Source organism: Sander vitreus, chromosome 9, assembly GCF_031162955.1.
Source record: "Sander vitreus isolate 19-12246 chromosome 9, sanVit1, whole genome shotgun sequence".
Lineage (NCBI taxonomy): Eukaryota > Metazoa > Chordata > Actinopteri > Perciformes > Percidae > Sander > Sander vitreus.
This window is the reverse complement of record NC_135863.1, coordinates 10,609,953-10,626,543: the sequence shown is the minus strand read 5'-3', so window position 1 is coordinate 10,626,543 and position 16,591 is coordinate 10,609,953. Positions and strand designations below refer to the sequence as shown.

The window sequence follows — 16,591 nt, the reverse complement described above, 5'->3', positions numbered from 1 at the left end:
AAGCTAAATTCTTTGCCTCGAAGCTTCGTTAAATCAATGTAATTAAGGTTGTACGGCTCATTGTGTTTCCGTACGGAGGATTATTACTAGGGTTGACGCTTCTGTGGACACAAGACTGACGGCCCAGATTACAAATGAAGGAAGACGAAAATAGCGAGGATCTAAGAGAAGAGACAGGCGAGAGAAAACGACAGAAAGTTTGGGATCATTTTAAGCTGCAAACATGCTGCTACATCATCTCTGTAGAAAACATTCAGTGTACTCATCCATTCCACGGAGCGAACCCGACACAAGGTAGCTAACTAACGTCTGCTGCTCTCGTCCACCGCGCTGTTTTACACAACTAGCCTACAGCATGTTTTACCAACATGCTAAAACGAAAGCTGTCGGTTTGTAGTCTGACTGTTTATTAGTTTGCTACTAATCTTTGGAAACTTAGCTGCTGCCGGAGACAAACCGGCTCCTCCCCCCAGCATGGCCACTTAATATGCACGTGAATGACGTCATCATGCCGGTGATGTCTGCATTCTTTATTCTTTCTCCTCACTGTGTATCAGGCTTCTGAAAATGTGTCCCCCAGAACAGTGTAGTTGAATAGCCCTGCTGTAAGCTTTGTAACGTCACATTTACCCTCTGGTTAGTGAACAGCTCTTTTGCATATCCAGTGCAAAGAGCCAGAGGCAAGAAGGGGAAGGGGGTGAAAAATATTAACATTTGGGCCACCAAAAATGTACTTTTTTTTTTTTAAGGGTCTTGGAAACCTGTCTTTTGTGTGTATATACAAAAGACAGGTTTTCTTTTTTTTTTAGTAAACAGCAATAATAAGTATTTACTATTTATAGCTGTTTACTAAGTATTTCTTACTAAGTATTCTTATCCGATTACTCGATTAATCGATGGAATAATCGGTAGAATACTCGATTACTAAAATAATCGATAGCTGCAGCCCTACATGGAACACCTCAAATTAGTTGAATCTCAGAGTGAGGAGATCTGACAGAGAAGGAAGTACAGTATTAAGTCACTGGATAAGTCGCCTCTCTTTATCCTTCATGAGAAGCTTTATGTCGAGACTTTAAACCAGAGCAGCTGCTTCTCAGCATCTTCAGATCCACTGTGGAGCCAGGCTCTGTCTCTTTGTCTTAAAACTCACAAAGTGACAGACTTCCCCAGTGACTTTATTAAATTCATTCTGTGACATTTTGAACCTGGACACAGTCAGAAAAAGGCAGGGAGTGTACAGGGGGGTCTGGTGAGGAGAAAACAACGAGGCCTCACAAAACTTCGAAAACAGCATCGCCACCAAATAGGCATAAAGCCTCATTGTGGAGGCTGAATGTGCCTTGTGTTTGCTGGAGAATCTGGAAGGAAGAGGGAGGAGAAGCAGGAGGCATGTGATGTTTGAAGTCAACCTGATTGTGCTAAAAAAAAGAAGATTTTTCTTTTTATCTGGATACAGCAGGACATGAGTGTGTGATTAATGTTGAAGAGATGGGAAACAGGAAGTGGCAGAAACCCTGTGTGTGTTTGTGTATATATACTGTATATACAGAGGTAACAGCGTGTTATTGTGTGACACTTCAACACTTGAGTCTTCGGCTAAAAGTGCTAATGCGTTATCTTACCTCCCTGTGATGCGTCATGTGATGTCGGCCTCGGTGCTGTTGTTGGCTGCAGGATGCCTGTGTGTGTTTGTGTGTGTTGTGTCACACTGGCTCTATTTGTTCAGCTCTCAGATTTTGCTTGTCTTCGCTACGATGTTTTCCTGCTACCTTCAGGAAGCAGCTTTCAGGACGGCCTGATGTGTTTCCTGGCAAGACCCCCCCATTCCTACTGGGAGACAATGGGAGGTCTCCCACAGGGGCATGAAAGGGTTATGTGTGATGAGGGGGATTTATTGGGGGAGTAGTGGGCTTCCCTTCAGGAAACTGCAGATTTATCCCAGCAGCAGAGAGGCCCTCGTGTGTGTGTGTGTGTGTGTGTGTGTGTGTGTGTGTGTGTGTGTGTGTGTGTACTTGTATTTCTATGTCTATGAGGCCTAAATATCCTCACAAGGATAAAGACATGAAACAAATCTTCACCTCGCCTCTAAAGTAATAAAATTAGTAGTTGGATTAAGGTTTAAGATTAACTGGGACGAGAGTTGAAGTTTGTTAAGATGGACATTTGCGTTAATGTTTCCTGTTTTAGAAAGCAAAAAATAAGTCAATGTTAGAACAACTGACCTCAAGGTCTATTTAAGAGCTGTTGAAAATTAACAGTGGTTAGTTTCAGGATAAGATTTGAGACTTTATTTGTTTTTATGTTAAACTGAAAATGAAATCCGTGAATGTCAACAAGTAGCCTATAGTAATCCTGGGGTCTCATTTATAAACGTGGCGTACGCACAAAACGGGGCTGAAAATGTGCGTACGCCACTTCCCACGCAAAGGGAAGTGATTTATAAAAAAACAAACTTGACGGGAGAATGTGCCTCCCTCCACGCAAACTCTGACCCATGCGTACGCACATTTTGGAGACAAAATAGGAATTGGCGACGCAGATGGTGAGGTGGTGAACTGAAGTCAGACTGCAGAAAGTAAATGGGGGGGAAAAAACGATTACTCGTAATATTTTTATATAAGTATTGATATGCCTCACGCACATTTTTTCACTCCATATCATCCACGTTACCGTGAAGATTAAATCCAGCAGTGTTATTTGCGCTTGTACTTAGTGATACTTGTTCCATAAACACCTTGTAAAATCCAACTCAAATCTTTAATAAAAATGTGTTCTTAATGTTTAATCAGCACTGTCTCTACGGAGCGCATGCAGGAGGAGATGGCCCGACTGCATGGAATACAGGATAGCATAAAATACCCTAGCATTAGATAACGGCAGAACACAGTGTAAATAACTAAATATCTGTCTTTAAAACTGTGCATATATCATCAAATGTCAAAGTCTGGAAATACAGCCGTTAAGCTCTCGCGCAATTGATAATGTCCTCATTATCGGTCCGAACTTTAATACTGTTCGTGACAAAACCTGCATGAAGAAAAGTGTGTTTGCCTATTAGACTTTCTTTCATCTTCAAATTGTATCTCAGGGTGGGGATACCACTAGTTGATGCTGTGTTGGCAAGGTGTTCACAATCACAAATTGTTGTAAACAAATACTGCGGTGAACCCGTGCGTAATGCTGCATGATGGCACTGCTGGCCCTGCAGGAGGACTCCGCCAATGGAACAATCAGAAGAAAGAGACTTCAGGGACCATGACGATGACTGGCTAATATGCCAATTTAGATTCCCTAAAGCTGAGCTCTTGGATCTATGTATTGAATTGGGTCCAGTAGGGCAACGTGCCGGAACCGTGCCATCCCGGTCCAAATACAGGTCCTTGCCACTCTGGGGGAAACCGGCTGTTTCCAGAGGGAAATGTCAGACAGCTAAGTTTTTTTTTTTTTTTTTAAATAAATATTATATATAATCTTCAACTTTATCACTAAGGCTTGTTTAGATATAATATATAGTTCTGTTAAATCTTATTATATACGTCTGGTATATCGATTAATTTATGTATGACTAATACATGTAGTTATAGATCAGGTTTCCATACACTGTGCAAGAACAGGCCGAAATTATAATTCAATTTGCTGCAATTCCTGAACGTCTGAGAAGTTTTTTGCTTTTTCTCCGCCAGTCATCATGATTCGGTCTAACAACTGCCAGTGTCATTCATATACTGATCAGCATTCACGAGGTGCTTTGCATTGACTATTTATGGTTAAAAATGGGCGTGTACAGGGCGGGATAAGAGGCGGATTCAAGTACGCACACTTGTAGGTAATCTCTGATTTATAAAGGGAACTTTGCTTACAGATGTGTGTACACACGGTTTTATAAATCTGATATCTGAGATATTTTTTGGCTAGCCATTTTGGGCTTTTGGGCGTACATACACTTATAGTAAGGATCCTACGCACAGTTTTATAAATGAGACCCCTGGTGTCAGGGTGGGTCATTGATGCTGTATTGATGTTTTTTTGTGTGTGTGTGTGTGTATTTCTGAATGTTTTTTTTTTTTTTCTCATGTAAAACAGTCGGATAGTAAAAGTTGCTGTCAGTGAGAGAGGATGTCGGCTTTCACTCCCTCCTCATCTGTCAGATTGACTTTTCTCAGGAAAAGGGTGGTGGGTGGTGAGGATGAGGTCACTGTTTCAAAACATGGCCCCCGAGCCTCGAACCAGCACATTTCCTTTTCCACTGAACGCAGGACAACTCCATGTTTTCTTCTTCATAAGTCTGCTCTGGGACAACGTGGTACTTCTCCACTCGTCACATGTTCCTACTGAACCCGAGAGGAAAAACTGTATCAATAACAAAGTGTTCTGTATTTGAGTGATTTTAAGAAACATTTTTGGTCACCAAAGTACTAATTCATCCAAGTTATTTTTATATGAATAAATGTTACTCCTAAATATGCTTGCTACATACCAACTACCCCGGCTGCTTGAAGTCTGACCCACTCACCACTAAAGATTAGGGGGTGTACCTTGTTTAACTAATGGTGGATTCGATTGCGGCTCTAAAAAAATCGTGGATTTGGAGAATCGTGACACCCCTACTAAAGATGATTCCCTTAAATCCCTATTTTGTAGAATTGGTCATTTCCATGAGTAAAAATAAAACTGCACTTATTAAAGTTAATTGATGAGGTCCGCAAACACAATAACGTCCAACAGGGGGAAAAACATAAGTAATCATATAATCAAACGGGTTGTAAACATCCATCAGCCAAAATCTATTACCAGAAGACTACCTGGCGGCAATAGCCACGTCCGCCATTGCACGAAATGTCGCCTCACAAAAGGAGATAACAGCGCAAACACTTGATGTTGCGAACCAAAAACTGACTTCACTCTGGCAGGAGTTTTCAAAAGATCAGTTTTCAGTGACCTAAAATGCAGTTTTCTTGTGGACGAAAGGCCAAAACGCATAGAAAAGGCTACGGTTAAAAAACATCCCTGTGTACATGTGGACTAGGCCTTAGTTGCTGATGGTTTTGGTAGACATCCAAGATTATTGTGTGGCTGCAATTTTAAGAAATGCGACTGTAGTGTTGCATCAAAACTGAAGTACAGTATGTCATTTAATCTGTAGCCATGGAAATACAGACGTCTAAGGCTAGTCTGAAGAACACCGAAGTTCATCTGTTCACAATAAAAACAGTTAGGCGTTTACTAAATTAAGGTGGTATGCCCACAATGTGTTCACTATAATTTGTAGCTGTGAACATCATCTTTGTCTGACTGCAGGATCATGTGATTGTGTGTGTGTTTTTGTTGTTTGTGTGAATAAATGCACAAGTTTTCACTCAATGTATGCATATTTTGTTTTTGGCTTGTGCAAGTGTCACGAGCATTGGCACTCTGTGTGTGTGTGTGTGTGTGAGAATTGTCAGCGTGGCTCTCAGCTGGTCAGGACTCGGGTGTAGAAAGAAGGAATGCAGCTTCTCCCTGAAGTCTATAATTTGCTGTCTGTCATCAAATCAGAGAGAAAAAACAGCAACACTTGAGAGGTGTGTGTGTGTGTGTAAGAAAAGAAGAGGGTGTGAGGAGAAATTAGTCATGTGAGGGTAAAAAATGAAGAGTGGTAAAGTATAATTAAGAGAATAGAAGAAATAATAGATGTGGGGAGGAGGAGAGACTTGACTTTTGGGGGTTCATTTTGTTTGTTCAACAGTCTAATTAACTTTGCAACACATCGTGCAAATCAGTTTCATGAATAATGCTCTACAGAGTGCTCTAGTGATGCGTGAAAATGCACTAGAATATGATTCTCCAGCATTTCTGATTTCATACTTGTCAAAGCTCTAAAAATCGTAGAAAAGTAGCAGTGTAATCCACCCTACCTATTTGAAATGACACTAAAACACATCTGATATTGTGTAGAAGAAGAGTGCCGACAAGGAGCTAAAGTTGCATAAACTAAAGCCCATTAAACAAACCATCTTTGAGTCATGTGTGGAGTTTATATGCAATGGTTAGCTTGTATTTGATCCTAAACAAACTCAGTGCAGTAAACTACCTTCCTCTGGTCGCACCAAATTAAACCAAGATGAGGTCACATCCTTAAAAACCTTTTTGTATAACTTGTGTCTGATTGGCTCAGACACTGCAGCATCATGTTTACTGTGTTTTGTCCTGAAAGCAGAAACTGACAAACACTGAGGAGAAACAGACCTGTAGCTGATAAGATACTGAGCAGAAACGTTACCAGTTAGAGAAGATACTTTTTTTCTTTCCACTGCATATTTCAATTTATCCATTGTCCATAATAACTCCATAATGTAGTCTGTGATAATATATCCTGTCTGTCTGAATGTTGTGGGCTTTACTTTGACAATAAACGGTCTGTATGCTGCAGTCTGAGCTGACAGATGATGTGTGTGTTTAGGTTATCAGTAGTCAGTCAGCTAGAAGGACGACCGGCGTGTTGCAATAGCATGTGTTAGGAATGTGCTCGAGGCTGCTGGAAAACACATCTGTGTGTGTGTTTGAAACTAAATGAATGACTGCATGTATGTGAGGTTTGTGTGTGTGGGAGGTAAACGTATCTGTCTTTGAAATATGAAAACATGTACAGTGTATCTATGTTGCACAAATCTTTCTGTTTTGAAAGTTGTTTTACGCCTGAAACACACCAGCTTTATACGGCCCACAGCAAAACCTGTAATTTACTCAGTAAACCCACACACCTATGATAGTGAGGTTTGTGGCGACGCAGGTGGATGCACACCTTGTCACAGTTTACAGCAGCGTCCTGTTGTCCAGAGTCAAAGCTTTTTCATACTTGCTCTCTTCTCTAGCTTCTCTAACTTCTTCTCTTGTCTCATGATAGCACATCTTTTCTGGTCTTGTAGATGTTTCTTTTTGTCCAACGTTGAGATGAAAAGATACTTGGATTTCTACAAGAGATAGAAAAATAAAAAATTTCTTCCAGTTTGGGATCAATAAAGTCCATCCATCTATCTATTAAAGAAACTCTGGTGCACAACAGCTGGAAAGATTGAAGACTTGCCTAACAACCCAATTGATTAAAAGACTCCAAATTAAGGGCAGAACTCTAGATTCACTGTGTGGTATTTACACATAGATGACAAATTGTGACAGATGTGTAGACATCATCTTCAACTTCAAATATATTTGTGTCCCCAATGGGCGATTGGGTGTGCAGCAGGTATTCACTTGTCTGTATAATATGGTTAGTAATATATGCTGTACAGGGTGCCCAGATAGCTCAGTTGGTAGAGTGGGTTCGACTCCGACCTGCGGCCCTTTGCTGCATGTCATTCCCCCCTCTCTCCCATTTCATGTCTTCTGCTGTCCTATCAGAATAAAGGCCTAAAAATGCCCAAAACATAATCTTAAAAAATTAAATAAAAAAATAATATGCTGTACAGTGCTGATGTGTGAAATGTGATGGTGGATGTCTCTTTCTCTCTCAGGGCTGAGTGGAGCAGGAAGGAGAGAACCAGCCTGAACTTCAGCTACATGAATCGCTCAATGAGCGGCTGAGAGGTAAACTTTTCAAAACAACAGCATTCATTTTACAGTTTTAAAGTTACAATCTGTTATATTTAAGTTAACGTTTCCTTCTTTTCTCTGTACTTGGTATAGAATTGGACAGAGTGTCCAGTTTAATGCCATTTTCCCCTTGCTGTGAGGAACTCTCTCTTTTTTTCCTGAAGCATAGGACGAGTTTTAGATGTCCGGTCTGTTTGGAACAACCAGAAGAAAAACAATGTTAATATGGTTGAACAAAGAAAAGACCTAAACGTTTGTTGATTCTATTGAGACGTTTCGAACAGATTGTGTTTGTCTTTTAAAGATAACGATTAACAGAAAAAAAGACAGCTTCAGTCCCAGGCAGATGTTTATGTATTGCTTCCTACTACTAAAAATGTAAAAGTTGACTTTTAATGCAAGAGTAGTCTCATCATTTTTTATATTTTACATTGTTGTTGTTTGGCAATGATATTTTACAATGTAGTCAGTCCCCTTAAAGTGCCCATATTATGAAAAAAATAATTTTTCTGGGATTTGGGGTGTTATTTTGTGTCTCTGGTGCTTCCACACGCATACAAACTTTGAAAAAAACCCCCATCCGTGCTGTTTTGAGTGAGATACGGGTTTCTGAATGTGTCCTGCCTTCAGTCTCCGGGTGAGCTGTTCAAAATCTGCACGGCTTTCTACGTCACTAGCCGAAACGAGGGGGCTAACCGTTAGCATGCTAGCTCGTTCTCAATGGCAAAACACTGCTACAACACGCAAATTCACCCTAATCTACAAAATAAATTGTATAGAACTACTTACATGTCCCTGTTCTGCAGGTATTCCACGCAAAGTTGGATGTGTGCTCTCGTTTAGAAGAAGTCTCCCAGCTAATCCTGCCTTGTACAGGCCGAAGTTGTAGAAACAGCTAGCTAGCTCATGTAATCCTTACCTAGCTACTGCTCATGTGCGACTGACAACAGAGATCTTACAGCAGTGAGAGGTCTCACTCTGTAGCTAAAACAGAGACCTGAACACAGGGTGAAAAGAGGAGCTGCAGCAATGTGCAGTACAACAAAAATGTTTTTTGAAAAGTAAACCATGTAAAACCTACAATCTCAAAATACAATTATGAAGCTGAAAATGAGCATAATATGAGCACTTTAAGAGTTCATTTGTCTCATGTGTCTGAATAAATAGACACTGCCCAAAGGAAATTATACATTTCCCAGTCCAGCAGTATGTATGTCAGGTTTCAATGGTCTTGTGGTGAGCAGAATCCTGTGGTTTCTCAGTAGAGTTGGATGGTGCGATACGGTCATTAATGAAGCAGCTGTCTTGTGGTTTTGGACCCCGTTCAGCTCTTTGTTGTTGACTTTGTTCTGAGGTGTTTCCCATGACGGCCAACTTCACTGTGTGCCAGGAGTTTCTATACATGCAAATTCCCACACAAACGTACATTTGAATTTCAGGCATGTATCTTGAACTCTTAGTGACTTTGCACACACGCACACTTTGCGGTAAAGATGATGTAAGGCCAACATTCTTCAACACCTATGAAGAGAAAAAGCAAACAACCCATTTAACAAAACCACTTGATCTCTGAAAGAAAGGAATTCACCTTCTTTTGAATTCAGTCACACGTGTTAACGAGCCAAAAGAAAACACAAACTTCTTTAAACATTTCTGCACTTTGTAGTACGTTTACAACTCCCATAAAGAAGCATATTTCCGCCATTAAAGTGAGAGCAAGAAGCCACTTATTTGTTGTGTGTTTCCTTTTAACAAAGACATGTTTATGGGAACATTTAGAGAATGTGATTTTGATGCTTACAAAATAAATCAGTTCTATAAAATCAAAGCACACTTTCAACTAAAACTAATGTGCAGTGTTTTTAGAAATTACATGCTTTTCCTTCCTCTTGGTCTTAAGTACATCCATGACAATGCATTTGTGTCACTGTTTTTTTTTTTTGCCAGGTGTTGATTTGAAGCTGTGTATGCTGAAAGGTTCCAGTCCTGAAAAATGACTCAGTCTGTGCAAGTTAACCCAAAGCTGCCCGGTAAGAAACTGCATGAAGATGTCCTTGTTATTCTTTTGTATTTCCACTTCGGACCCCAATTTCTATTATGACTGTGAACATGAGGTTTGGGTGTTGCAGTGTGCTGTTTGATTTGTATTGATGTTGCACACACTTTTTAGTGTATTGACTATACTGTAATGGGTATACTGTGTCAACAAGTTATACTGGTTATTATTAAGACATGAGTACCATTATCAATGCAAGCTAGTAGACAGATTTAAACAACGCAGGATTTTGGGCATTGTGTTTTATGAGATAGGAAATACTTTTAACACGTTTTTTTAGACCTCAAGGATCCACAATGCGTTGAATGCGAAACACACTGAATGTAAACATAATTTGTTTGTTTTCAATGAAGCGCTACAGGCCATATTTAAGTATGAAGCCATATTGACCGGTCACATGTCCTCTTCCCTTCAGATCTGGGCTCTCCATTTATCTACTCCAGTCAGGAGGAGGCTGACCAGCCAGGCTCCTACTCCGTCCAGACTCCGTATGGTTTCCAGCTGGATCTGGACTTCCTTAAATATGTAGAAGAGATAGAAAGTGGACACAATCTTCGTCGGGCACCAGTCGGCTCCCGCCGCTCTGGCCGAGGGCCTAAACTCTCACAGAGGAGTGTAGGGGGACGTACCAGTGGCTGGACATCCACAGAGTCTCTGGCGTCCCCGTCCAGTGAGGATGGCAGAGCTCCTCCGCCGCCGCCACCACGCAATCGCCTTGGGTCAGCACCCTGCGAAACACTCTGTCTTTCCCCTGTGACCCTGCTCAGTGTTCCTCCTCTGTCTGCTGGAGCCAAAGTGCCACCTCCTCCACCGCAGCGCAACCCTAGAGTGGAGCGGACTCTTCTGGAAACCAGCCAGCGGCTACAACAGGAACAAACCCACCAGCACCAGAACGGTGGGCGCTTCCAGCTCGCAGATCCTCCCAAACAGCTCTTACCCTCTCCATCCATTCAGCCTCTGCAAAGTAGCTGGACTAAACCCAGCCCTCAGACTTCTGGGCGAAGCACTCCAGCTGCTGGTACCACGACAACTCCAATCGCACCCAGCCAGCTGCAAACAGTCAGAGAGCAGATGGCTATAGCCTTGAAACAGCTGAAGGAGATGGAAGAGAGGGTAAAGGGTGTTCCTGCACTTGAGAAAGAGGTGGCCAAGCTTCGTGCAGAGAAAGACATGCTCCTGTTAGCCCTGCAAGAGAAGAAAGTAGCCATGGAGGTGGCCCAACAGAAGCAACCGTCCACAGAGTCTTCTACCCAAACCACAGAGATCCTTCAAACTGACCACAGTATCCACAGTCGATTGACTGCACCAACCTCACCAGGACATAAAGGTTTCGGAAAATCTGGTGAGCTGAAAAGGCTGACTGAGAAATTTGAGGGTAAAGAAGAGAAATCTACAGAACCTTCATCAAAGGTTTTAGTGAAAGTTCCAGAAAAAGCGTCTGTCGTTGAGAAGAAAGCAGTGGCTGTTGGGGACGACATGCCAATGGACTCTGTTGTTTTCTACTACAGCCAGGGTGTGAAAGATGCTTCTGAGGGCACAGAGGTAAATGTTTATGAGAAAGGCACAGGAACTGAGGCTCCTCTGGTTCATGAGGAGGGAGTACAGGCCAGTGTGGAGACAGAAGAGGCTGAGGTTTGGGTTATGGAGTCACTACTTGGGCTGACCAGCGAAGCGCAGCGGGAGATCGACACCTTACAGGACACCATTAAATTCCAGCAGGAGTCCATGGTGGCTCTAGAGGACCGGTTGAGTGTGGCCGACAAAGACATGGGGATCCTTAAAGCCCAGATGGAAGAGAAAACCTCCAAAGTCACGTTTGAGAAGGGGGTTCTTGCAAAACCGGATGTGACGAACGTCCAGGTAGAGACATTGACTGCTGCATTAAAACATGCTGCAGTTTTGTGTCGTCCTGAGGTGAACGATGCATGTGTGGGTGAGAATTTAACAGCGGATCAGATTGAACAATTCACCCAGACTGATGATGTAGTGGAAACAGCAGAACCAGCTCCTGTTGCACTGGTCAGCACTGGGTGCCAATGGGAGAACTTGTTTGAGGAGCAAAAAGTTACAGTCCCAAAGAAGAGACAGTTGACCATTGCTGAATATAAGGTTTCACCATTGGAAGAGGTCGTAAGTATGGCGGAGAAGAAGGAGGAAGACCAAGGAGAGAAGACTGCGGCCAGCAACACCAGGACAGGTAAATACTTGTAAATGTAGAATTTGTCTTTATAATATTGGCGCAAAAAATATAACGCATTATCATTACAAGTGGTACATCACGGATAGACTATACACAAGTTCATAATCTTTTCATTTCAAATAAGTTCCCTGGAAAGTCTAAATAAGTATAACCACAGACTATGTAATTTGGTACTAATTTAAAAGGGAAAATATAAATTTGCTAAGAACTGTCTCCTTTAAAACCAAGTAAGTCATTATTCATGTTTTAGTTGACACTTACTGTATATGCTGAATTGTGTTTGGCTGAAGCTGACCTGTTCAGACTCACACTAGTAATTAATTAGGAGTGTACCAATCAGTCTTTTTTTCAAAATAGTTACAAATTACATCATTTTGTCCATGAAACATGTTAGAAATAATTCAGAAATTACAGAAAAAAAGCATTACCCACTCTGATATGAAATAGATTTACTGAAAAATGAACACAAAATTGGCAAATTGATTTTACTAGAAAGACAAAAAAAGGTAATCTAAAGAAATGGATTAATAAATAAATAATAATAAAAATAAACTGATGACATAATTTTGTTTACATCATGTGAGTTTTTTTTGTTTCTCTTTGTTTGATCCATCTGCTTCCTTTATGGTTACAGGTATGCTCAAATCAATCATGAAGAGGAAGGATGGGAGTAACTCGGGCGAGAATCGCACTTCTGGCAAGAAGAGCCTGCAGTTTGTTGGCATTCTGAATGGAGGGTGGGTAACATGAAGCCCCATTTTATTTTTTACCACAGTAAAAATAAAATTGTTCCACAGTAAAGATAAAAAAAGGGGCGGCAGATGGTCTAAAGGTTGGAAATAGCACGTTGACCAGGTCACAGGTTTGACAAATAAACAAAACCCTTTTCCCTCACCAATTGTGTTACTTTCCAAAAAAACAGCCATCAGTGTTGCTCTGTATTCCAGCAAATATTTGTGTCTCTTAGGTATGAATCTACATCCAGTGAAGAAGAGGAGGAAGAGGAGGAAGAAGAGGAGGAAGATGGGAGTTCCTCTGGAGAAAGTGGAGAAGGTGAGTGCTTGGACAGCACAGAGGAGGATGAGGCGACTCTTGAGGACGAAACATCAGAGGAGGAAAGAAACGTCAACATGGACGAGAGTGACACTGATGAGGAAACCCTGAGAGCCACAAATTATTCATCTGATGCTGTGAAAGAGAAGTATGTTGTTACTTAGTACGAAATAATGCATTTTGTATTTGTTGCTATATTGATTTAATGCAGTTTCAGATCTCCTAGCCTACAGAAAATGGGTTAATATAGTTTCCTGATTAAAATGTAGTGCTGTAAATTGCTCATGCAAAGGCTACTAAATCATGTTGGATGACAATCAGCCAGTCTTCTCATTTAAATAAACAGATATTGTATAATCACATGTATTGTAAAATCCACATACAATTGTGATGCAGAGAAAGAGAAACTATGTACAGAAAGCAGTACATTGTTTTGTTTCAACTTCAGACATTTTTGCTACAGGTTTGAGCTGAGCTCAAAAATGCGTGAAGCGTGCCTCATTCTGAAGAACCACCTGAACGATGACATTAAAACACTGAAGAGTAAGGAAGTGGTGCGTTCCTGCATGCTTCTTAAAACCATTTAATCACTGAGTTACACATTTAACTTCACCAGTGCATTGTTGAAATAATGCAAAATGGTAATTACTTAAAGTTGATGAAAGCTGTGCGACTTATTTTTTAGGGATATTTACGGCAATATCAAACATCATAAACAATAGGAGCTTCATGTAACAATAAGAGGAGTGTAGATAGTAGTAAATGTGTACAGTACTTTAAATTTACTTAGTTACTTTCCGCCACTGGGTAAAATACAGCTTTATTATTGTCTATTGTCTTATAGATTATATATCACTTCCCATTCTCACCTTTAGCTCTCCAGCACCCACACAGTCCAGCTTGAGTGGTTTCGTATCTCCAGCGCCAAGATGGCTCCGCCTTCACGGGTCTCAGACTACTTGATGGCGTTCTCTGAGGTGTCGTCAGTGCTGCTGGAGCACATAGTCAACATGACCGACGGCAACGGCAACACAGCTCTCCACTACAGTGTGTCCCACTCCAACTTCGGTGTGGTGGGGCTGCTGTTGGACACAGGTCAGTGACCTTCTGAGAATGATCCACACTATGAAATGTTACCGCACAAGCTACAAAGATAATCCAGTTAATAATCCAACCAATTATTCGAGAAAGGTCCAACTGCGGACCTTAAGTCTGTGAGCCAGGGGAAATGAGTATGAGTCCCCATACGTGAGCTCCGTAACTTCTAGTGTCTTTATTCATTTTTACCAGATATAAAAAAATGTTTCTCTGCTCAGGACTTTAAAGAGTGGTAACGTAATGTTTATTGCTAGCTAAATATTCTTTCTTGTAGTGTGTTCAGTTTACAATAAATACTATGCTAAATTACCTGGGGGAAAAAATACAACCTGGTTGATGTTACATAAGGTAATATATACGTTTAACATTAGTTTAAGCTGCACCTAATACAGGTGACTGATAATCTGTGTTCTGTATATCTGTGCACTTGCATATATGCTTAAATACACGTTAGTTGAAAAACATGTGCTCCCTGCAGGTGTGTGCAGTGTGGATAAGCAGAACAAGGCGGGCTACACGGCCATCATGCTGGCTGCTCTCTCTACCGTGAAGGAGGAGTTGGACATGGCTGTGGTCAAGAGGCTCTTCAGTCAAGGGAATGTCAATGCCAAGGCCAGCCAGGCAAGTCATGTCATCATCAGTTTATCACAGTTGAGGAGTAAATGACACATGAGTGTTGTGTATAGTACTGTGAAGTTCTGCTTGTAGCCACCTTCCTCCTTCCATGTTCCCACATTCTGCAGTCATTCCGCTCGTGTGTGTCGTGAATGAAGTTCACTTGTAACAGCTGAATCACTTGTGACTCAAATATTTTCAAAGATACAGTTCTCGATTTAAAAAGGGGTCACCTGACAATTGTAAATGACCAATATGTGCCAAAAGAAAGAACACAAAGACTTAACTGTGAGTCTATAGTCTGCTTTAACATCCTGAAGCATTTTTTATCACTAAAAAGAGTCAATCCTGGCTCAGCTGGCCTTGTTGAATGGATTTAATCTGATTTAAACGGTTAATGTGAAAACATTTAATAAAAATAAAATAAAAAAACTTAGGATAAATTATACATATTACAGCCAAATAAGAGTGTAAGTGAGGTGAGAGTATTCATCTCACTAATTTGGTACTAGTAGCATTGACTAGAGCAAGTTTTTACAGCATTCCTTTGCTAAATCTAAACTTGGCTTTACCCCTGCTGGTTTATAGTGGGACATTCAAACACAAACATTTGCAACAACACACACACACACACACACACACACACACACACACACACACACACACACACACACACACGAAGTTAAGATTAGTTAAAACAAAGTAGTTTTGAGTGAATATCTACTTGATTCCTACTTACTATTTTGAGTCAAGGTAAAGAAAACGGACAAGCTGTCTTTGTTCTCTGTTTACGTCAATGGGGGAAGTGTTAAAAGAGCTTTTCTTGTGTTTTAATGAAGTACTACATTCAGAGCCAGATGAGTAATTGCTTATAGGTTAGAGAAATGTGTAGCGTAACTTGAAACATTTGTAAGAATCTATTGACTTTTTTAAAAGTGGTTTTATCTCTTTGCTTGATCTAATCAGGTTGTGTAGTGTATTTGTTTGGACACAGCGCATGACAGGCTCTCACACTGCCAAGTCATAGGACTCTGGATTTATAGCCAGTGATGCTATAAATTCAATTACTGCCGATGGTTATTGGTGCTGTGGTGAACAAAACACGCAAGGCACGCAATGCTATGCAGTTTTAGAATCAGGAATTTAAGTCATACTATTTTCTGTTGTATTTTAAGTTCAGCTTAGTGACTCAAATTTTCAACAGTGCAAATGAAAACTGGCAGCATTATGCTGGAATTCATTTAGCTTAAAAAATGTTTGGTATGACTGAAAAACAGAAAAAGCATGTGTGCTAGGCAAACTTTATAGATATATAAATAATACCTTTTGCAGTTTATCTTTAGTTAAAGTCATCAATTTCCTCATTCACATTGTTTCAGATAGTGGAACAGTAGGATTGGTATCAGTAAGTCATTGTTGCTATCACATTTTGTTTTTGCAATATTTCTCAAGCTGTAAATGGTGTTTAATTTGTTTATCACTTAATACAATGGGCTAAGCAATATGACAAGCTCTCAAAAACTGTATTCTCTTAGAAAGAAATTACGTAAAGAATTATTCTTTACCTTTGCAGGCGGGCCAGACAGCGTTGATGCTTGCTGTTAGCCATGGTCGGCAGGAGATGGTGCGTGCGCTGCTCGAGTGTGGTGTTGACGTGAACGTGCAGGATGACGAAGGCTCCACAGCTCTGATGTGTGCCAGCGAACATGGCCGCGCTGAGATTGTCAAACTTCTCCTGGAACAGCCTGGTTGCGACATATCCATTGTTGATAATGTAAGGCATTTACATTTAGCTAATGCACTCATTCAGTAATTTACCCTGAGCTTACAGATGAAGATAACTGTTGGATCTCTGACTGCTGAAAACATCTGAGCATTTTCTCGTCTGGCATTCAGCTTAATCCATGCTCAGGAAACAGCTCCTCATGGGAAATTGGTCTCTGCAGTTTCCTCTCGTCGTCACCTCTTTATCTGCTTCTTTTCTTTTGCATTTTTTA

At 40.8% G+C, this 16,591-nt stretch overlaps 1 protein-coding gene across 1 annotated transcript in view; it reads left to right on the top strand.

Moving 5' to 3' along the window:
* Positions 1 to 16,591, top strand: part of kank3 (KN motif and ankyrin repeat domains 3) — a 31,021-nt gene that overhangs the window by 11,910 nt on the left and 2,520 nt on the right. Inside the window, exons 2-10 of the mRNA XM_078258697.1 lie at positions 7,494 to 7,566; positions 9,520 to 9,602; positions 10,044 to 11,825; positions 12,463 to 12,565; positions 12,796 to 13,029; positions 13,345 to 13,435; positions 13,757 to 13,976; positions 14,458 to 14,600; positions 16,168 to 16,368. Coding sequence (XP_078114823.1) covers positions 9,566 to 9,602; positions 10,044 to 11,825; positions 12,463 to 12,565; positions 12,796 to 13,029; positions 13,345 to 13,435; positions 13,757 to 13,976; positions 14,458 to 14,600; positions 16,168 to 16,368 — 2,811 coding nt within the window. The 5' untranslated portion in view covers positions 7,494 to 7,566; positions 9,520 to 9,565. The remainder of the gene's footprint in view (positions 1 to 7,493; positions 7,567 to 9,519; positions 9,603 to 10,043; positions 11,826 to 12,462; positions 12,566 to 12,795; positions 13,030 to 13,344; positions 13,436 to 13,756; positions 13,977 to 14,457; positions 14,601 to 16,167; positions 16,369 to 16,591) is intronic.